The sequence below is a fragment of the Oryctolagus cuniculus genome, chromosome 10 (genome assembly GCF_964237555.1).
Source record: "Oryctolagus cuniculus chromosome 10, mOryCun1.1, whole genome shotgun sequence".
In the NCBI taxonomy this organism is placed as follows: domain Eukaryota; kingdom Metazoa; phylum Chordata; class Mammalia; order Lagomorpha; family Leporidae; genus Oryctolagus; species Oryctolagus cuniculus.
In genome coordinates, this window is record NC_091441.1 from 116,800,376 (window position 1) to 116,820,382 (window position 20,007).

At 64.1% G+C, this 20,007-nt stretch overlaps 2 protein-coding genes across 9 annotated transcripts; one reads left to right on the top strand and one right to left on the bottom strand.

The window, feature by feature from the left end:
* The first annotated feature begins 1,590 nt into the window (after positions 1-1,590).
* On the top strand, positions 1,591-9,882 carry PRRT3 (proline rich transmembrane protein 3). 4 transcript variants are annotated; one of them, XM_008249933.4, is made up of 4 exons: positions 1,601-2,074; positions 4,971-6,020; positions 6,176-6,331; positions 7,212-9,882. In XM_008249933.4, exons 2-4 carry the CDS (start codon positions 5,027-5,029, stop codon positions 8,996-8,998), a joined length of 2,937 nt encoding a protein of 978 aa, XP_008248155.3. In that variant the 5' UTR covers positions 1,601-2,074; positions 4,971-5,026; the 3' UTR covers positions 8,999-9,882. The 4 variants fall into 4 exon arrangements, with proteins under 4 accessions (XP_017193873.3, XP_008248155.3, XP_051687947.2 ...); XM_051831987.2 differs by lacking the exon at positions 1,601-2,074 and adding an exon at positions 2,082-2,238; XM_070051122.1 differs by lacking the exon at positions 1,601-2,074 and adding an exon at positions 2,253-2,465.
* CRELD1 (cysteine rich with EGF like domains 1) lies at positions 9,463-19,997 on the bottom strand. 5 transcript variants are annotated; one of them, XM_070051132.1, is made up of 12 exons: positions 19,851-19,960; positions 19,232-19,424; positions 19,008-19,090; positions 17,442-17,601; positions 12,027-12,137; positions 11,786-11,877; positions 11,424-11,600; positions 11,235-11,330; positions 10,511-10,594; positions 10,329-10,424; positions 10,099-10,233; positions 9,463-9,985 (listed from the first exon to the last, which is right to left on the bottom strand). In XM_070051132.1, the coding sequence occupies exons 4-12, from the start codon at positions 17,561-17,563 to the stop codon at positions 9,771-9,773; spliced, it is 1,128 nt and encodes a 375-aa protein (XP_069907233.1). In that variant the 5' UTR covers positions 17,564-17,601; positions 19,008-19,090; positions 19,232-19,424; positions 19,851-19,960; the 3' UTR covers positions 9,463-9,770. The 5 variants fall into 5 exon arrangements, with proteins under 5 accessions (XP_069907233.1, XP_051687981.2, XP_051687982.2 ...); XM_051832021.2 differs by lacking the exon at positions 17,442-17,601 and having other exon boundaries at positions 19,851-19,997; XM_051832022.2 differs by lacking the exon at positions 17,442-17,601 and having other exon boundaries at positions 19,855-19,990.
* Between the last annotated feature and the right edge of the window lie 10 nt (positions 19,998-20,007).

A 20,007-nucleotide genomic window follows, 5' to 3' on the forward strand; every position in this document is an offset into this window, starting at 1 on the left:
AAATAGGTAAAATTAACCTTGGAAAAAAAATTTTACAGAAAAGATAGAATTAAAAGATAGGTGTACTTTGGTGCAAAAAAACTGAAATGTATGCATGGGCCTTTCATAATAGGCATGCTCCATGAACACTGTGAAGAGCCCTCATGTGGACGCATTTCAGAGGCCTCTGCACCAACAGGCGGCCCCTTCAGCTCCGCTGTGCGCTCTGCCCTGTGTGGGGGCTGTTCACCGCGGCTCTCCTCCGGCAGCAGGGCACCCCGGGCTGCTTGAGGAGACGCGGCGGCTGGAGCAGAGGACGGAGCTGGTGGGCGTGGCCGGCGACTGCTGGCCGCGGGTGGGCGTTTGGCGAGTGGGTAAGGCGCCGCGTGGTACGTGCGCGAGCCGTCGCGGACTGCCAGCTCCGCTTCTGATTCCAGCTGCCTGCCGAGGGACACAGGGAGGCAGCCGGTGCTGGTTCAGAGCTGGGCCCCTGCCACCCAGGCCGGAGACCCTGATGGAGTGTCTGGCTCCCGGCTTCGGCCTGGCCTTGCCCGGGCCTCTGCAGGGTTTTGGGAAGTGAACCAGCAGTGGACGGATGACCTCTGCCTCTCTATTGCTCTCTGCCCTCAAATAAATGAAAAACAATTCTGTGTGTGAGTGTGTGTGTGAGTGTTTGCAGCACACACTGTTTCGGGTAAGGCATTGTTACAGAACACTGCACTGTGTGGTCCTGTGCACGGGGCGTGCTTTGCAAGCAGAGCGAAGGCGCGGGAGCCGCGCTGGAGAGCTAAGGGCGAGGCAGGGAACTTGTTCTTTGAACACGCCTGCGTCCCCTGGACAGAGACGGTCAGCGTGGACGGCTCTCATCCGATGGCTGAAGAGTAAACACAGAACAACCCGCCGGGACTTTCCCCTTGCGTTAGTCTGCCGTTTCTCCCCGCACCCCTTGTGTGCGTTTCCCTTAATGGACTGGACGCACTGATGGGCGTTTGATGCATTGGGAGCAATTTGGGGGCAACTGAAAAAGAGATTTATTTGAAAGGCAGAGCAACTGAGAGACAGAGAGATCACTGACCTGCTGGTTCACTCCCGAGATGGCCACAACAGCCAGGGCTGGGCCAGGTCAAAGCCAGGACCACGAACTCCCACTAGTGCCCCCCACGGACGGCAGGGACACAAGGACTTGGGTCACCTTCCACTGCCTTCCCAGACTCATCAGCCAGGAGCTGGATCCGAAGCAGTGCACCGACCGGTTTCCCCGCAGCAGCGGCCCTGGACCTGGGCATTTTACCAGAGTCCACCAGACTTTCAAATATGCAGGCCCGTAAACCAGCTAGGAACTAATCCGATGGGCCAGGCAGCGCTTGAGTGCAGACGCCCACCCAAGAGCAGCCCCCGCCCCATCGCTCCTGCTCCCCAACAGGATAGAAATAGCCCAGGCGTCCAGCCCCAAGGGCCGGAATCCTCAACAGCACGCACAAGAAATGAGGTCGATCTGCAGACAGGTGCGTGGAAAATGCACCAGGATATAGTGTGAGGCTGGGGGAGGGGGGCAGAGAGTTAGAGACCCACACGCATCCAAAAGGAGCTGAGGGCGCCCAGCAGCCGCAGGCAGAGCTCCCTAAGGAGATGGGGGTGGGGAGCGCTTCTCCGGGTGTCCAAAGCCGAAAATGCGCACCATGAAAAAAAGCTGCAGATTTCAAAAAATCCTGAACCAAAATGAGCCCCTCCTTGCGTTTCGTTTTCCACGAGCTTCCCGAAAGCCGCAAGGACTTGCGGGTCTGCAGCCGGGAAGGCAGTGAGCTCCCCGTCCCGGGCGGCATGCAAGCCGGGGCTGCGGACAGCTTCTCCACGCCCCGCGCAGATGATCTCAGTTCCGCTCGCCCGGAACCCCGTGCGCCTCGGAGACCGGGGAGGCCGGCCCTGCGGGTGGAGCCCGCCCTCGGGGGGAAAGGGTTAAGCGGGGGCCGGCGCTGCTGTGGGCGGGCTCGGCGATCGGCAGCGCCGGGCTCTGTTAGCCGCGTCTGAGCATCCCGGCGGGCGGCTGCGGGGACGCGCGCAAGGTGATCGCGGGGGCTGCGGGCGCGGCGCCCAGGTGAGGAGCGGGGCCGGGGAGGGGGCGATGGCGGGGCCGGGCGGCGAGCGGGGCCGCAGCCCTCTCGAGGGCGCCGGCGACTGGATCCACACGCGGCCCACCCTCACCGGGACACTGCGGGAAGGCGCCGAGCCAGGGCGAGCGGAGCCCGAGGAGGAGGAGAGGTAACCCGAGCTGGACCCGCTCCGGGAGGCTGCCCTGCGGCGGCCCCCGCCGCTGCCCGGCCCTGCGGCAGAGGGACCCCCCCACGCCCCAGGCCTCCCCAGCACTGGGACCGCAGCGCCGGGCCACCCCCGCCCGGGCTGCAGGTGCCCACGTCTCTGGAGGAGCGTGCTAAGCGGATGGCACGTTCCTCACCAGCTCCTCCTCTGCAAAGCGTTCCCCGGGCGAGGTGAGCCGCCATGGGCTTTACGGTCCCGCCTGTGTCCACTCAGCTGGCCGTGTGACCTTGGGCCAGGTGCTCCAGCTCTCTGAACCTCCATCTCCACCCCGAGAAATGGGTATCCCCGCCTCTGCTCGGAGCGGGCAGCTGAACCGGCATGCAGCTAAGTTTAGCACAAGCCGGTAGAGGCTGACCCAGGGTCACTGTGGTTGGCCAGTACCTGCCTTGGGGGGTGGGAGGGCTACAGCCAGGGGCCTGGGGGCACAGCTGCTGAGCAGAGAGGGAAGAAGCAGCTGCTGCCCCAACACCCCGGGCCTGGGCTTTCACACTGCCCCCCACCCCGCCCTGCCCTGGTCACAGGAGCCCCATCCAGCCCACCTGGAGAGCACTACCTGGGGCCAGGTCCACACGGGGGGGGGCGGGGGCTGGCGGGGCTGGGGCCGAGGCCACTCAGGGGAGGAGAGGGCTGCACAGTGTGACCAGGGTCAGCAGTGCCAGGAGGCTCGGGGAGGAGGGCTTCCTGGAGGAGGATGCTAAAGGCAAACAAGGCACAAGGTGTCTCCCCGGGCGCCTGCACTGGCCCCTGTGCCCTCCATAAACACGCCTCAGATCTCGTCCCTGCCTCCGTGCCACAGGGAATAAAACCCGAGGCTTCCCATGGCCCCTGCCAGCCCGACTTCATCTCCTGCTACTTTCTCCTCACCTCTGCCCAGCCATGCCTCTGTTGTTAAGATTTACATCTTTGAAAGGCAAAATTAGAGAGAGAGGGAGAGACAGTCATCGACTGGTTCACTCCCCAAATGGCCATTACGGCCGGGGCTGGGCCAGGCTGGAAGCAGAAGCCTGGAGCCCTGTCTGGGTCTCCTACATGGATGCAGGGACCCAAGCACGGGGCCACCTTGCGCTGCTTCCCCTGGCGCATTGGCAGGGAGCTGGAACACAAGTGGAGCAGCCAGGACTGCAACTGGCGCCCACACGGGATGCTGGCGTGGCAGGCGGCGGCTTAACCCGCTGTGCTACAGCAGCGGCCCCAAGGTTATTTCTTGAACCTTCCCGACTGGCCCCTGCCTCGGGGCCCTTGAACTTGGCTGTTTGCTCTGCCAAACACTTCTCCTCCTGTCTTCGGGGGCCTGGCTCCTTCCTCCCACTCGGGGTTTGGCGTACACGCTGCCTCGGGGCTCTGGGCACCCTGGCTTATCCAGAACGCCAGTGCTTTGAGGGCAGCCTTGTCCCTCCTGGTGGCCGCTCTGTCCCTAGGGCCAGCCACACACCCTGTGTCCCGGTGATGCGCTGACATAGACGACGGGAGAGGCACAGAGGGAAAACTGCAGGGGTGGCCCTCCTGCCTGCTGCCGCAGCTCCTTTCAGCCATGGCCGTGTCTGATTGGCTCTCTGAGTCTCAGGGGAGGGCTCTTGTTTGTCATCATATGACCCCATTTTACTGATGCGGAGAGCAAAGGTGGCTCACCCAGGAAACGGCGAGACCGCATTCGAACGTGGGTCCCTCCCCGGAGCAGGTCCTGTCTCGTCCTCCCCTTGAGCTGGGCCTTTAAGAACAGGGTTTTAGGGACTGGCGCTGCCGCACAGTGGGTTAAGCCTCCACCCACATCCCATATTGGAGCGCTGGTTCCATGTCCGGCCACTCCACTTGCAATCCAGCTCCCTGCTAATGCACCTGGGAGAGCAGCGGAAGATGGCCCGAGTGCTTGGGCCCCTGCACCCACGTGGGTGACCCGGATGGGGCTCCTGGCTCCAGCCTGGCCCAGCCCTGGCTTTTGTGGACATTTGGGGGAGTTTGGGGAGTGAACCAGCGGAGGGAAGAGCTCTCTCCCTCTGCTGTCACTCTGCCTGACAAATGAATGTTTTTTTTGTTTTTTTGTTTTTTTTGGTTTTTTTTTTTTTTTTTTTTTTAAAGAAACACAGCAAACTAGGATTACAGCAAGGGGAGGAGAGGGAGAGGGCGTCCCCAGCTGAAGGCGCACCAGGAGCAAAGACGCAGGGTCGAGGACAGCGCGTGGGCGCTGCAGGGGCACTGAGCCGCGGGGGGCGGCCGTAGCCTTGCTCTGTCTTCCTGAGGCCAGTGGGGAGCCGTGACGGTATGGAACAGGGCAGGGCCAGAGAGGCAGTTTCTTTTTTTTTTTTTGACAGGCAGAGTGGACAGTGAGAAAGAGAGACAAAGGTCTTCCTTTTGCCGTTGGTTCACCGCGCTGATCCGATGGCAGGAGCCAGGTACTTCTCCTGGTCTCCCAGTGGGCCATCCTCCACTGCACTCCCTGGCCACAGCAGAGAGCTGGCCTGGGAGAGGGGCAACCGGGACAGAATCCGGCACCCCGACCAGGACTAGAACCCGGTGTGCCGGCGCCGCAAGGCGGAGGATTAGCCTAGTGAGCCGCGGCGCCGGCCCAAGAGAGGCAGTTTTAAATGCAGGCCGGCAGCTGTGCCCGCATGTCATCCTATTTCCCACCAGCCCCTGCCCTCACCTGTCCTCCCCCCCCCCCTTCTCCTTTCCGGTAGGTTCATCCGGTGAGGACTGGAAGTTGAGGGCTGTAGGCCCGGGAGTCAGGCAAACCATGGCCGCCAGCCTGTGGGGCCGGGTGCGGGGCCTCCTGCTGCTGTCACTGCTGCCATCCCTGGGGGCCGGCCGCGCCCTGGGCCGGGGCTTTTCCACGCCTGTTGAAGACTCAAAATCCCACCTGACCCCAGAAGCCCACTTCCAGGGCCCTGCGGGCTCAGAGCCCAAGGCGCTGGACTTCCTGTGGGAGCACCCTAGGGACGAGAGCCCCTGGAGCCCCGAGTTCCCCCAGGCTCCTGCCGAACAAGTGCCCGGGAGGCCCGCACACCCCGGCCCCGGCCCCGGCCCCGCCCTGCATGGGCCCCCAGCAGCCCGGGGGCCTCCGAGAGGACAACTCCCAGGAACCGACGACCTGCAGCTGGCTCGAGGGCCAAGCTCCCAGGGCTGGACAGGACCTTCCGAGGCAGTGGAGCAGGAAGCACCAGCTCCCCGCCCAGGGGGACCCCCACATCTCACCTTCACCCCCACGACTCCCCGGCTTCAACTCAGGGCAGCCACGGCTCCTCCCTCCCCGTGGGAGCCTGGAGGCCGAGCAGAACAGAAACTACCTGCAGAGGAGGGGCTGCAGGCCAGAGCCAAGACTGGGGGTCCACAGACTCCTCCCTCGGCGCCCCGGGGCCCCGTGCACACTCTCGGGCCGCACGCGGGCGCTGTCGAGGGGCCGCTGCGGGAAGAAGGCGGTGGGCCAGCAGAGGACTTGCAGGAGGTGGCTCAAGGCCCCCTCGCCACCCAGCAGGGTCCAGCAGCCCCGGACAATGCTTCAGCGTCCTCTCAGGAGCCGGGGGCCCAGGCGGACTTGGCGTTGGCCCGAAGTCTCCCCCCTGCTGAGCACCTGCCAGCCGAGCCCCCAAAAGACACAGGAGCTGGGGAGACCTGGGCAGTCAGCTCCCCAGGCCCCCCGCCCAAGGATGCTGACCTCCCCAATGCTACGGCTTCCCCAGGACCCCAGCCCACAGGCCTTGCAGCTTCTGCGGCCCCCGGCGGGCAGCCAGGTGAGTGCCGGAGTGCGGGGCTGAGTGGGGCCAGGAACCGGGCGTGTTCAAGGTGACCGCTGGGCCTGTGTGGCTGTGACCATGCACCCCCCGGGGGGCTGGGTTTGGGGACCTGTGGGGGGGCGAGCAGCGTGATGACCACTTTGTCATTGCAGAGGTCGCGGCCATGAATGGGGCAGACCCCGTCTCCCCCCAGCGGGTGAGGGGAGCGGTGGAGGCTCCAGGCACCCCCAAGTCCCTCATCCCTGGCCTCCTGGACCCTGGCCCCTCTACAAACACAACAGAGAGCCCCGTGGGGGCCCCGCAGCCAGGTGAGGGAGTGGCCCAGAACCCGCATGAGGCCCAGGTGGAGGGGGCGCAGGCTGGGAGCCGGGGAAGGCACCTGCTTACAGGGAGCGGCCGGCACGTCCTGCAGAGAGCCTGGGCTAACAAACTGACGCCCACTGGGTGCTCCAAAGCCATTCGCCCTTTGGGGCTGGGGCGTTCACACATGTAACACGCATGTGCTTCGAAAAGCTCACGGGACATGGAATCAAGTGGGCGAATTTCGGTGCAGAAGAGCTGACATCCGTGTGGTCCTCTCACAGCGCACGGCTGCCGCTCGGCGTGGCATGAGCTCTCCCACGCGTGGCTTTCAGGCATTTCTGTACCTGCGTGAGCTCATCTTTTAATTCGATTTTCCGTGGCCTTCTGGAAGCCTGCTTATGTTCACAGTGGTGACTCCCCGCTCGGGCAAGTCACTGGGGGAGCTTTCTAAAACTCGCAGGGATGTGGCCTTTCGGTAAAGGTGCCCACGTCCCTCACGGGGGTGCTGGGTATGTTCCCGTTCCCACTTCCACCTCCGGGCCTGGCTGTTAAGGGCGTTTGGGGAGTGAACCAGCAGATGGGAGCTCTTGGCCTCTTAAAAATAATTAATTAATTAATTAAAAAATCCAGTGCCCAGGCACCCTCCCAAGAAATCCCAGCTCCTGGGTCTCCACGTGATGCTGACCTGCAGGCGGTGCTGAGAACCGGGTGAACTCAGCAGCACAGCTCCGTTTCCGTTTCGGGTTCATCCTGGCACACGCCGCCCGGCGCACACCACCGGCTGCCGCCTCCATGGTGCAGGCGTGCTTGGAAAAGTCGCATGAGCCCCGAGCACACTGGAGAACAGTGGGAAATCCAAAATGCTCTGCTTTCCTGTTCTTGCAGATGAACCCGAGGAGTGGCCCGGGCGCCCCCAAAGCCATCCCCCGGCGCCCCCAGTCCAGGCCCCCTCGACGTCGCGCCGGGGCCTCATTCGAGTCACCACCCAGCGAGCCCTCGGCCAGCCTCTGGCTCCGGAGCCCTCGGCCAGCTCCACAGCTCCAGCCCCGGCCTCCAGCCCCCCGGCCAACGCCACGGCACCGCCGCTGCGCTGGGGGCCTCTGCGGCGGGTGCTGAGCTTTTCCTGGGAGCTGCACGTCTACGGGGTGGGGGTGCTCTTCCTGCTGCCCGCCCTGCTGGCGCTGGCCACGCTGGCGGCCGCCCCGACCGGGCCCCGGCTGGCGCTAGCGGCGGCCGCGCTGGTGCTGGTGGCTTCAGGGCTGCGCGCCGCCTACATGCTCACCGACCCGTACGGCTCGCAGGCGCGGCTGGGCCCGCGCGCAGGCCTGGTGCTCTACAACCTGCCCTTCCCCCTGCTGCTCACCGCGCTGGCGGCCCTCACCTTGCTCGGCCTGGGCGCCGGGCTGCCGCCGCCGCTGCAGAACTCGCTCTTGCTGGCAGCCTTGGCGCTGGCGCATGGCGCGGGGCTGCTCGCCACAGACCTGCTGTCGGCGCGGCCCGCGCTCAACCTCCTGGCGCAGGGCTTGTCGTGCGCCTGGGGCGCGTCGGTGGCTCTGGGCACGCTGTGCCTGTGCCGCCGCCGCCTGCTGCACGGGCCGCGGGGTTGGGATGCCAGGCCGGGCCCGCGGCTGCTGGCCGTGGCGGGCGCGCTGGGGCTGCTGGCCAGCGGTTTGCAGCTGGCGGCCGCGCTCTGGCTGTACCCGGGCCCGGGCCGCGTGGGCCGCTTCTCGTGGGCCTGGTGGGGCGTCCACTTCTGGCTGCGCCTGCTGGAGCTGACTTGGGCGCTCGCCATGGCGCTGGCCGCGGTGGCCGCGGCGCGACCCCGGCCGCCCACGGAGCACGCCTGCTGGGCCAAGCTGCTGAGGCTGGCGTGCCCCGCGCCGTCGGGCAAGAGCGAGGTGCCCGAGCGGCCCAATAACTGCTATGCGGGGTCCAGCGGCGTCGGCGCAGGCGGCCTGGACATCAGCAAGAGCCTCATCCGCAACCCGGCAGAGGCCGGTGGGCCGCCCGCCACGCCCAACTCGGGGGCTTGGGGCTCAGCTGCGTCGCTGGGCCGCGGTCCCCACGGTGGTCCGGGGCTGTCCCGAGGCAGCGTGGGGCCGGCGCCGTCGCTGAGCGAGCTGGACTTGCGGCCGCCGTCGCCCATCAACCTGAGCCGCAGCATCGACGCGGCGCTCTTCCGGGAGCACCTGGTGCGGGACAGCGTGTTCCGGCGCTGCGGCCTGCGCGGCCTGGCCTCCCCGCAGCCGGGGGGCTCCCTGCGGCAGCGCCGGGGCAGCCACGCGGACGCCGAGCCCGACGCCGCGGGCGCCTCGCTCCTCCGCTCCGGCCGCTGCCGGTCACTCAGCGACGTGCGCGTGCGCGGCCCGGTGCCCCCGCACGTGGCCGACGAGCCCGACGGGGCAGGCGGGGTGGCCTCCGGCAGCTCCCTGGACAGCTTCTCCAAGGGCTCGCTCAAGATCAGCTGGAACCCGTGGCGCCACGGGCTGTCGTCGGTGGACAGTCTGCCCCTGGATGAGCTGCCCAGCACTGTGCAGCTGCTGCCTGCGCCGGCCCCAGCCCCAGCCCCGGCCCCGGCCCCAGCCCGGCCCGGGGAGCCCCGCAGCGAGCCCCCGGCGCGCGGCAAGCCCGGGGACTCCCGAAGCGCCTCCAGTGATACCATCGAGCTCTGAGCGGCCGCCAGGGCAGCTGGACGTGAACTCGCCCCTCCCTTTCTGTCTTCAAATCTTATTTTTTTTTTCAGCGGGTATTTTGCACAGAGGCCGTGACTTCCGCGGAACACAGGGTGGACATGTGTGGGTCTGGGCGTGTGGGACTCACGAAACCTGGTGCCCGGATTCCCGGGCGCAGAGAGATGAGCCTTGGCTTGTCAAGGTAGCCTGTCCTCTTTGTGCCAAAGAAATAAACCCTTGGGACTTGGCTTACGCCTCCTTCTGGCCAGGCCGGGCTCCCGCCGGGAGGTACCAGCCCCCGGGATTGGGGGGCGCACCGCCTGCGGCTCCGCCTGCAGAAGCCCCACATGGGGACGGGGAGTGGAGTGGAGAGGAGCCGCGGGCCCCCACACAGCACAGCCCCGCGTTCCCCTGAACACTTCCCCGGGAGGGGCGGCACAGGCAATGAGACCGACCGAAGCGTCTCCACTTTCCAAGACTTTATTTCCTGAGATCAGTGCATCAGTCAGAGGCTGCGGGTGGGGTGGGGGCGCGGTGAACACGGAGCAGAGCAGGGGGCAGCATGCAGCTCCCAGCAGGGCCCCCTCGCCCTAGGCAGGGGCCGAGGCTCATGGGCAGCCCCCAGCGCACGCGCTGCCGCCTGTCCAGTGCTGCCCGGCCAGGACCAGCATCTGCCTTCGGGGCTGCTTTTCCCGGACCCCGAGAGGCAGGCGGGGGTGCGCACCCCACTCTCCACGACAAGCCGAGCTGCCCCGACCCCGTGGGTGGGGGCTCATCTGCCCTTGATGAAGCCCTCGAGCACGCGGTCACTGCGCTCCGACAGCCAGTAGCCGGTCATGGCCGCCACGGCCCCGATGAAGATGGCGGTGAATACCAGGTCGCCCTTGGCGGCCAGCGTGGCCAGGGCGCAGATGATGACCCCGAAGAACATCTGCTGCAGCACCACCAGCTCGTCCTCGGTCATCTCGGAGAAGAAGCCCGCGGACTCTGGGCAGGGGCGTGGCCGTCACCCGACGCCAAGCGGGGCTGCCCTGGACCCCGGGGAGGCCGAGCGTCCGCGCCTCCCCTCCCCTCCCCTCCCCTTCCCTCCCGGGGCTCACCTGGCACCTGCTCCTTCACGCAGAGGCCGCCCACCTGCTTGTAGCCCTCGGCGCAGACGCAGCGGTAGCCGCCCTCGGTGTTCTCACAGCGCTCGTCCTGGCCGGGACACACCACCGTCTCACACTCGTCTACATCTGCAGCAGGGGCAGGGGCGTGGCGCTGACCCGCGGCCCGGCTTCACGCACCCAGCCCCTCCCCCACCGCACGCCTGCGGGGGCCGCGCACTCACCGAGACACTTGGAGCCCACTTGCTGGTAGCCGGGGCTGCACTTCTTGCAGCGGCCCGGCCCCGCCCCCATGCAGCCCAGGCAGGCCTTGGCACAGTCTGGACAGAGAGAGAGAGAGAGAGAAGCGTGAGGGGCTCCGTGGCTCGGAGGGCGGGCGCGGGCCGGGGGCTGGGTGGACACGGACCTCGGCACTCGTAGGAGCCCTCCGTGTTCACGCAGAACTGGTCGGCCGCACAGGTGGCTCGCTCGGTGCCGCACTCGTCGATGTCTGCAGAGAGGGGCGGGCTGGGAAGAGCACACTCGCCCAGCAGGGGGCGGCTGCGGCCCCTCCCTGCCCTGCCAGGGGCCACAGTCTCCAGGGCACCTGCCGTGGAAGGGGGCCAGCAGCCTGGCCACAGGACAGTGCCTGCACGTGGTTCTTCCCTCGCCTGACGGAGCAGCGAGGCGGCGGGCGCCCGGTGCTTGGATGACCGACAGGAAGCTCCCCGTCAGCCTGGACCACTCGCTTCACAGCTGGGCCGAGAGAGAAACCTCTGGGGACGGCCACTGTCGCGGGGAACCTATCCCAGACGGCAGCCTGGCCCGCACCCTTGTCTACTTAGGCGGCCAGGCACGGGGTAAGCCTGACCCCCAGCTGCGGGACCCTCATTCCCCTAGCTAGCCCCTCCTCAATTTTCAACACTTGGCAGGAATGACACCTCCTGCAGGAAGCCTTCCCTGGTTCCTCCGCACCTCCTCCACTGAGCTAGATTCGGGATTCCCCACGCACAGGTTGGCGTGCCCTGTAGTGCCTGGTTGACCGTCGGCCTCTCCAGCAAGGCTGAGAGCACTGGAGATGGCAACTGTGTCGGTGGAGGCCCCGCGCGCGCGTGTGGGACCGAGCCAGGCCCCAGTACCCCAGCACTCACCCACACACTTGAGGTGGTGCAGAGCCCAGCCCTTCTTGCACTGCAAACAGTTTGATTCCTCGGGCCCAGAGCAGCGGGCACAGGGGCCGAAACAAGCTGCGTGGAACAGGCAGTGTGAGGGCAGGCTGGCCGGTGTCCCCCCTCCCCCCGCTCCACCCCAGCCCCACGCCGCAGCCTCTGGCTACCTACCGGAACACACCAGATGGCTGGCGTTGCGCCCTGCCTCGAAGTAGCCCAGGCCACACTGGCCGCAGGCCTCGCCCCCGTAGCCGGCCTGGCAGTCGCAGTGCCCAGTGCCCCCTCGCGTCCCTTCCCCGTCACAGCGCCCGTGGCCACCGCAGGGCCTCTCTGCGCCCCCGGGACAGGCTGTGGGCAGACAGCAAACTGGGTGAGACCCCGTGCATAACCTGGACATAGCAGAGAATTCGTCCTACACGTCACTAAACGGGGGCCCGGCAGCCAGGCGGGAGCCGAGCTCACAGGGCCACAGCTCACCAGACCCCGGCCTCGGCAGCCCCTCCCCTCCCCCAAGAGGAGCTTCCGGAACTCACGGAGGCAGGAGGGCCCGAAGGTGCCTGCAGGACAGCACAGCTTGAGGGAGTCTGAGCAGAGCCACTGGAAGAGGTCGGGGGCCTCCTGCTGCCTGGGCGGGGAGGGTGCGGCAGGCACTGAGGCTGCGCCGGGCGACTGCCCGGCCCCCGCCCCCCACGGCCCACGATCGATCCGGCCTCTCTTGGACAGAAGCCGGGCCCCCAGCTGGAATGTGTGTGCCGCCGGCTCCCGGGCACTCACTTGTGGAACCACCAGCTCTCCACCAACTCCTCGCTCAGCTCCAGCAGGCGGTGGCACTCCAGGTCCGACTTGCCGCACACGGTCTCCAGCACCTCCACCAGGCGGGTCTCACTACGGACAGGGGACGATGGGAACGCCAGCCCCCCCCCCCCCCCCCGCCCATGACAACACCCAGCAGGAGACCAAGGGGCATACAGGAAGGGCTGTTGTTTCGGGACCCACACAGACCTGGGTTTAAACCTCATGCAACCTTGAGTAAGTCCCCTAACCTCGGTTGTCCCATCTGTGAAATGGGGACAGTAGCTCCCCCTGAAGGCTCATTGCAAAACGCCTCATCCCTTGCGTCTGAACAATGAAACACAACGCCCCGGGCTGGGGGAGGGGCGCTTGGTGTAGCGACCCTGGGGCTCCCGGGTTCAAGGCTCAGCTCCGCCTCCACTCCAGAGTCCAGCTTCCTGCTGATGCCCACTCTGGGAGGTGGCAGCTGATGGCTCAGGTGGTCCGGTCCCTGCCTCCATGGGGGAAACCGGTCTTCAGCCCGTCCCAGCCCCAGCTGCTGTGGGCAACTGGAGAGTGGTGGGGAGATCTCTTTCTGTCTCCCTCTCTCTGCCTGTCAAAGCAGACAGCACAGACTGGCAAGGAAGTGGGGACAGTGGAGCCGCCGGCCCCCCAGGGGGGGAAGCAGAATGGCACACAATGGGGAAGACGGCTCCTCCCCAGCTTACACATGGCGTCACCACGTGACTCAGCAACCCCGCGCCTGGACGTTCTCCCCAAAACAGGGAGACCAGGAGTCAAGACAAGACCTTGCAGGCGAGCGCTCACAGCAGCGCCGCTTACAAAGGAAGCGAGCCCAGCGCCCGGGGACTGAGCAGACTCCATGGTGGGGGGCCCGGTCAGCCCTTGGCTTCTGCACCCGCGCTATTCAACCAACCTCAGGTTCAAGGTATTAAAAAAAATACATGGCCGGCGCTGCGGCTCACTAGGCTAATCCTCCGCCTTGCGTCGCCGGCACAACGGGTTCTAGCCCTGGTCGGGGCGCCGGATTCTGTCCCGGTTGCCCCTCTTCCAGGCCAGCTCTCTGCTGTGGCCCGGGAGTGCAGTGGAGGATGGCCCAAGTGCTTGGGCCCTGCACCCCATGGGAGACCAGAAGCACCTGGCTCCTGGCTTCAGATCAGCGCGGTGCACCGGCCACAGCGGTCATTGGGAGGTGAACCAACGGAAAAAGAAAGACCTCCCTCTCTCTCTCTCACTGTCCACTCTGTCTGCCAAAATAAATAAATAAATAAACACACAAACACTGCACCTGTGCTGACCATGTACAGACGCACTTTCTTCCTTAGCAACCCCGTGCCACGGCGTGCCAGCATTTATGCTCGAACAGGCGCTACCAGCCACCAGAGATGATTCCAGTCTACAGGAGGACGTGTGCCCGGATTAAAAGTACCTACAGACTTCAGTATCCGCGGGGAGTCCGAGCACCGACCTCCCGCCAACACTGCGTACACAACGTAAAAGCACTGTGTGGTGACCAGTACTCCAGCCGCACACAGCACTGTGGTGACCAGTACTCCAGCCGCACACAGCACTGTGGTGACCAGTACTCCAGCTGCACACAGCACTGTGGTGACCAGTACTCCAGCTGCACACAGCACTGTGTGGTGACCAGTACTCCAGCTGCACACAGCACTGTGTGGTGACCAGTACTCCAGCCGCACACAGCACTGTGGGAACCAGTACTCCAGCCGCACACAGCACTGTGTGGTGACCAGTACTCCAGCTGCACACAGCACTGTGTGGTGACCAGTACTCCAGCTGCACACAGCACTGTGGTGACCAGTACTCCAGCCGCACACAGCACTGTGTGGTGACCAGTACTCCAGCTGCACACAGCACTGTGGGAACCAGTACTCCAGCTGCACACAGCACTGTGTGGTGACCAGTACTCCAGCTGCACACAGCACTGTGTGGTGACCAGTACTCCAGCCGCACACAGCACTGTGGGAACCAGTACTCCAGCTGCACACAGCACTGTGTGGTGACCAGTACTCCAGCTGCACACAGCACTGTGTGGTGACCAGTACTCCAGCTGCACACAGCACTGTGGTGACCAGTACTCCAGCTGTAGACAGCACTGTGGTGACCAGTACTCCAGCTGTAGACAGCACTGTGGTAAGCAGTACTCCAGCTGCACACAGCACTGTGTGGTGACCAGTACTCCAGCTGCACACAGCACTGTGGTGACCAGTACTCCAGCTGCACACAGCACTGTGTGGTGACCAGTACTCCAGCTGCACACAGCACTGTGTGGTGACCAGTACTCCAGCTGCACACAGCACTGTGTGGTGATCAGTACTCCAGCTGCACACAGCACTGTGGTGATCAGTACTCCAGCTGCAAACAGCACTGTGTGGTGACCAGTACTCCAGCTGCACACAGCACTGTGTGGTGACCAGTACTCCAGCTGCACACAGCACTGTGTGGTGACCAGTACTCCAGCTGCACACAGCACTGTGTGGTGACCAGTACTCCAGCCGCACACAGCACTGTGGTAACCAGTACTCCAGCTGCACACAGCACTGTGGTGATCAGTACTCCAGCTGCACACAGCACTGTGTGGTGACCAGTACTCCAGCTGTACACAGCACTGTGGTGACCAGTACTCCAGCTGCACACAGCACTGTGTGGTGACCAGTACTCCAGCTGCACACAGCACTGTGGTGATCAGTACTCTAGCTGCACACAGCACTGTGGGAACCAGTACTCCAGCCGCACACAGCACTGTGGTGACCAGTACTCCAGCCGCACACAGCACTGTGTGGTGACCAGTACTCCAGCCGCACACAGCACTGTGTGGTGACCAGTACTCCAGCTGCACACAGCACTGTGGTGACCAGTACTCCAGCCGCACACAGCACTGTGTGATCAGTACTCCAGCTGCACACAGCACTGTGTGGTGACCAGTACTCCAGCTGCACACAGCACTGTGGTGATCAGTACTCCAGCTGTACACAGCACTGTGGTGACCAGTACTCCAGCTGCACACAGCACTGTGGTGATCAGTACTCCAGCTGCACACAGCACTGTGGTGACCAGTACTCCAGCTGCACACAGCACTGTGTGGTGACCAGTACTCCAGCTGCACACAGCACTGTGTGGTGACCAGTACTCCAGCTGCACACAGCACTGTGGTGACCAGTACTCCAGCCGCACACAGCACTGTGGTAACCAGTACTCCAGCTGCACACAGCACTGTGGTGATCAGTACTCCAGCTGCACACAGCACTGTGGTGACCAGTACTCCAGCTGCACACAGCACTGTGTGGTGACCAGTACTCCAGCTGCACACAGCACTGTGTGGTGACCAGTACTCCAGCTGCACACAGCACTGTGTGGTGACCAGTACTCCAGCTGCATACAGCACTGTGTGGTGACCAGTACTCCAGCTGTACACAGCACTGTGGTGACCAGTACTCCAGTTGCACACAGCACTGTGTGGTGACCAGTACTCCAGCTGCACACAGCACTGTGTGGTGACCAGTACTCCAGCTGCATACAGCACTGTGTGGTGACCAGTACTCCAGCTGTACACAGCACTGTGGTGACCAGTACTCCAGCTGCACACAGCACTGTGTGGTGACCAGTACTCCAGCTGCACACAGCACTGTGGTGATCAGTACTCTAGCTGCACACAGCACTGTGGGAACCAGTACTCCAGCCGCACACAGCACTGTGGTGACCAGTACTCCAGCTGCACAAAGCACTGTGTGGTGACCAGTACTCCAGCTGCACATAGCACTGTGATAACCAGTACTCCAGCTGCACACAGCACTGTGGTGACCAGTACTCCAGCTGCACACAGCACTGTGTGGTGACCAGTACTCCAGCTGTACACAGCACTGTGGTGACCAGTACTCCAGCTGCACACAGCACTGTGGTGACCAGTACTCCAGCCGCACACAGCACTGTGGTGACCAGTACTCCAGCTGCACACAGCACTGTGGTGACCAGTACTCCAGCCGCACACAGCACTGTGGTGACCAGTACTCCAGCTGCACACAGCACTGTGTGGTGACCAGTACTCCAGCTGCACACAGCACTGTGGTGACCAGTACTCCAGCCGCACACAGCACTGTGGTGACCAGTACTCCAGCTGCACACAGCACTGTGTGGTGACCAGTACTCCAGCTGCACACAGCACTGTGTGGTGACCAGTACTCCAGCTGTACACAGCACTGTGGTGACCAGTACTCCAGCCGCACACAGCACTGTGTGGTGACCAGTACTCCAGGTGCACATAGCACTGTGCGGTGACCAGTACTCCAGCCGCACACAGCACTGTGTGGTGACCAGTACTCCAGCCGCACACAGCACTGTGTGGTGACCAGTACTCCAGCTGTACACAGTACTGTGGTGACCAGTACTCCAGCCGCACACAGCACTGTGTGGTGACCAGTACTCCAGCTGCACACAGCACTGTGGTGACCAGTACTCCAGCTGCACACAGCACTGTGGTAACCAGTACTCCAGCTGCACACAGCACTGTGGTAACCAGTACTCCAGCTACACACAGCACTGTGGTAACCAGTACTCCAGCCGCACACAGCACTGTGTGGTGACCAGTACTCCAGCCGCACACAGCACTGTGTGGTGACCAGTACTCCAGCCGCACACAGCACTGTGTGTGACCAGTACTCCAGCCGCACACAGCACTGTGTGGTGACCAGTACTCCAGCCGCACACAGCACTGTGTGGTGACCAGTACTCCAGCCGCACACAGCACTGTGTGGTGACCAGTACTCCAGCTGCACACAGTACTGTGTGGTGACCAGTACTCCAGCTGCACACAGCACTGTGGGAACCAGTACTCCAGCTGCACACAGCACTGTGGTGACCAGTACTCCAGCTGCACACAGCACTGTGTGGTGACCAGTACTCCAGCTGCACACAGCACTGTGTGGTGACCAGTACTCCAGCTGCACACAGCACTGTGGTGATCAGTACTCCAGCCGCACACAGCACTGTGGTGACCAGTACTCCAGCTGCACACAGCACTGTGGTAACCAGTACTCCAGCTGCACACAGCACTGTGTGGTGACCAGTACTCCAGCTGCACACAGCACCGTGTGGTGACCAGTACTCCAGCCGCACACAGCACTGTGTTGTGACCAGTACTCCAGCTGTACACAGCACTGTGGTGACCAGTACTCCAGCCGCACACAGCACTGTGGTGACCAGTACTCCAGCTGCACACAGTACACCGTGGCAGACAGCAACCAGGCCCTGGCACAGGTGTCAGGGACGACGATCCCGGAAGACGGGACGCTAAGAGGCAGCAGCCCGGCCCCAAGGCCACAGCACGCGGTGCCAACGCAGTCGCGAGCCCAGAGGGATTTCTGCCTGACTAAAGCTCACCGGTGGGTGTGGGCTGGGGCGGGGAGGATGAGGCGGGAGTGCCGAATGGGCGTGAGGTTTCTTCTCAGGGTGATGAAATGTTCTAGGGCAGACAGTGGCGATGGCTGCTCCACACTGGGCATGCACGACACGTCCCTAACGGCAAGTTTCCTGAATTTCACTGCGAAACAACGAATCAATGATGCAGAGCACCATGTATCCACAGGGCCTGGCACGGTGCATCACACAGAGGAGGAGCTGACTAAAGAAAGTCCCCTGGGAGCCAGCACCATCGCGTAGCGGGTAAAGCCACTGCCTGCGCTGCCAGTGTCCCATATGGGCAGCCGGAGTCCCGGCTGCTCCACTTCCGACCCAGCTCTCTGCTGTGGCCTGGGAAAGCAGAAGATGGCCCAAGCACTTGGGTCCCCTGCACCCACGTGGGAGACCTGGAAAAGCTCCTGGCTTTGGATCGGCGCAGCTCTGGCCGTTGCAGCCAATTGAGGAGTGAACTATCGGATGGAAGACCTCTCTCTCTGCCTCTGCCTTTCAAATACATAAATTATAAAAAAAAAAAAAAAAAAAAAAAAAAAAACAAACCACCCAGGAGCCAATTCAGAGCTGTGGTGCCTTCAGGTTATCCAGGCCAGCGCTCGCTCACTTTTCCCCACGAGGGGAGTGAGGCCCACGGAGGGAAGAGTAACAGAGGCTTTCCTTCCAGTGGTTATCACAGTCCTCCAACGTGGGCAAACAGGTGTATTCCCGTTTCACAGGGGAGCACCCGCGGCTGTGCGAGCAGAGCTGCCTTCCCTGGGTCACCAGCCGTGAACCCGACCACCTGCTCCTCTGTCTCACCTGCAGGCTCAGGCCTGTCTACACCAGCTCCTGCCTTCCCAGGGCTTTCCCCTCCTGACCACCCTCCAGTCCCGACTTCTCCCCAGCCCCGGGTCAACCCGGATCTCTCAACGCAGCCGGTTCCCGATCCCACGCCTCCCCTGAACCTCGGCCATCTCAGCAGAGAGCCACAGGACTCCCCCAGGTGCTCACGGCCCAAACTGGGCACACGTCTTTTCTTCCACGTTTCCTCTCGAGTCTCCTGACGAAGCCATGGCCAAGTCTGCAGGCCAGCCTGTGATGCGCCCCGGCCTCCACCCCGGGCCCACGTCTGTCTGTGGTACTGCAGCCCAGTGCCCTCATAAAGGCACCCATAGACCACACCATCTCTGCTCAAATCCTCCCAACGGCCTCCCATGGCACTCAGCCACGTCTGAAAGCCTGTCTGGGCCTCTGCCATCAGCTTCTAGCACCTTCCACCGTTCACGCCACCCTCAGTCCCCACAGACCCCTCCCACAACCCTCCCACGGCCTGCCTGCTCCCCTGGGGTCTTCAGCACCCGGCCCCACCCTCTCCCGCAGCCCACCTTGGGCTAGATTATTTATTTTCATAGTCTCTTCAGCAAGAACAGAACCTCCAGCAAGATGATGCTTGTTCCGTGAGTTAGCGCCCCACCCCCAGGGAGCCCCCAGACCCCACCAGGAAAGCAGAGAGTGGGAGTGAAGACTGTCCCAGCCCCAGCCCCAGCCCCTCACCTGTCCTTGTACTTGGACAACTTCTCCTCCTCCCAGGCAGTGTTCCCACCTCCAAAGTTGTCCCGGATGGTTCTCTCCAGGCCCTGGAAACAATGCAGAGGATCAGTTAACAGCCTGGCGCACGCAGCACGCCCACCCACCTCACTTCACTGCCCGCACACAGGCCGCCTGCGCAGCGACCACGCCGAGACCTGGCCCCTCCCTGGAGCCTGCGGGGCACCCACCTTGTTGAAGCTGTCCACCAGTCCCCGGCAGGTACGACACGGGTGGGGCTCCAGCGGGGGGGAAGGCTGGGGAGGCGGAGAGGGCTGGAGACACGCTGGGCGCGGGAGGCTGAGGAAGAGGCTCAGGCCCCACAGCAGAGCGGGGCCCAGCCCCCTCGGCGGCCGGGGGGCCATGCTTCCCAGGCTGGGGCACCTGCAGAGAGAGAGCGTGGGGAGGTGTCACGCAGGGGCCGGGCCCAGATCCCAGAAACAAGGGTCAGTGCTAAGGTGGCACGGGGCAGGGGGTCCCAACCTGCGTTTTTAAAGGGGGACAGAACAGGGTACCGCAGGGCAAGGGGGAGGGGTGGGACCCCAGGAGGGAGGGGAGCGAGTTATCCGCGCCGCATGGGGAGAGTGGCCCGGGCCCTGGGCACGGGGGGCAGGAGTCAGCCCATCGTGTTAGGGCCTGAGTAAGAACCCTGCGGGGCCGGGTCGGCAGAAACAGGGAGACCGGGTCAGATTCCAAATACTGAGGCGGAGGAGACCGGATGGGCGGCCCCGGGGGAGGAGCCCGGATCCGGATATGAGGAGAAGGGTCGGTTTCTGGGAGGCCCGCGAGCCGGCGGGGAAGGGTCCAGACCCGCCTAGACCGCCGAGGAGGAGGAAGCGACTGGCTCAGCCCGCGGGCGCCGGCGGCCCAGTGTCCCCAACGCCGCCGCCGCCGCCGCCGCCACCGCCTGCGTGAAACGCACGGCCTCGCCCGGCGCCGCAGCCCGGGGGCGGGGCCCGCCGTGCAG

Bases quoted from the DNA above. Each gene is read 5' to 3' on its own strand.
- PRRT3 (XM_008249933.4), top strand. From the start codon at position 5,027: ATGGCCGCCAGCCTGTGGGGCCGGGTGCGGGGCCTCCTGCTGCTGTCA. The intron at 6,021-6,175 runs GTGAGTGCCGGA...TTGTCATTGCAG, and splicing joins GGCCCCCGGCGGGCAGCCAG to AGGTCGCGGCCATGAATGGG. The intron at 6,332-7,211 runs GTGAGGGAGTGG...CTGTTCTTGCAG, and splicing joins CGTGGGGGCCCCGCAGCCAG to ATGAACCCGAGGAGTGGCCC.
- CRELD1 (XM_051832021.2), bottom strand. From the start codon at position 19,405: ATGGCCCCCCGGCCGCCGAGGGGGCTGGGCCCCGCTCTGCTGTGGGGC. The intron at 11,878-12,026 runs GTGAGTGCCCGG...CTCCCCGCCCAG, and splicing joins GAGAGCTGGTGGTTCCACAA to GCAGCAGGAGGCCCCCGACC. The intron at 11,331-11,423 runs GTAGGTAGCCAG...TGTTCCACGCAG, and splicing joins CAGCCATCTGGTGTGTTCCG to CTTGTTTCGGCCCCTGTGCC.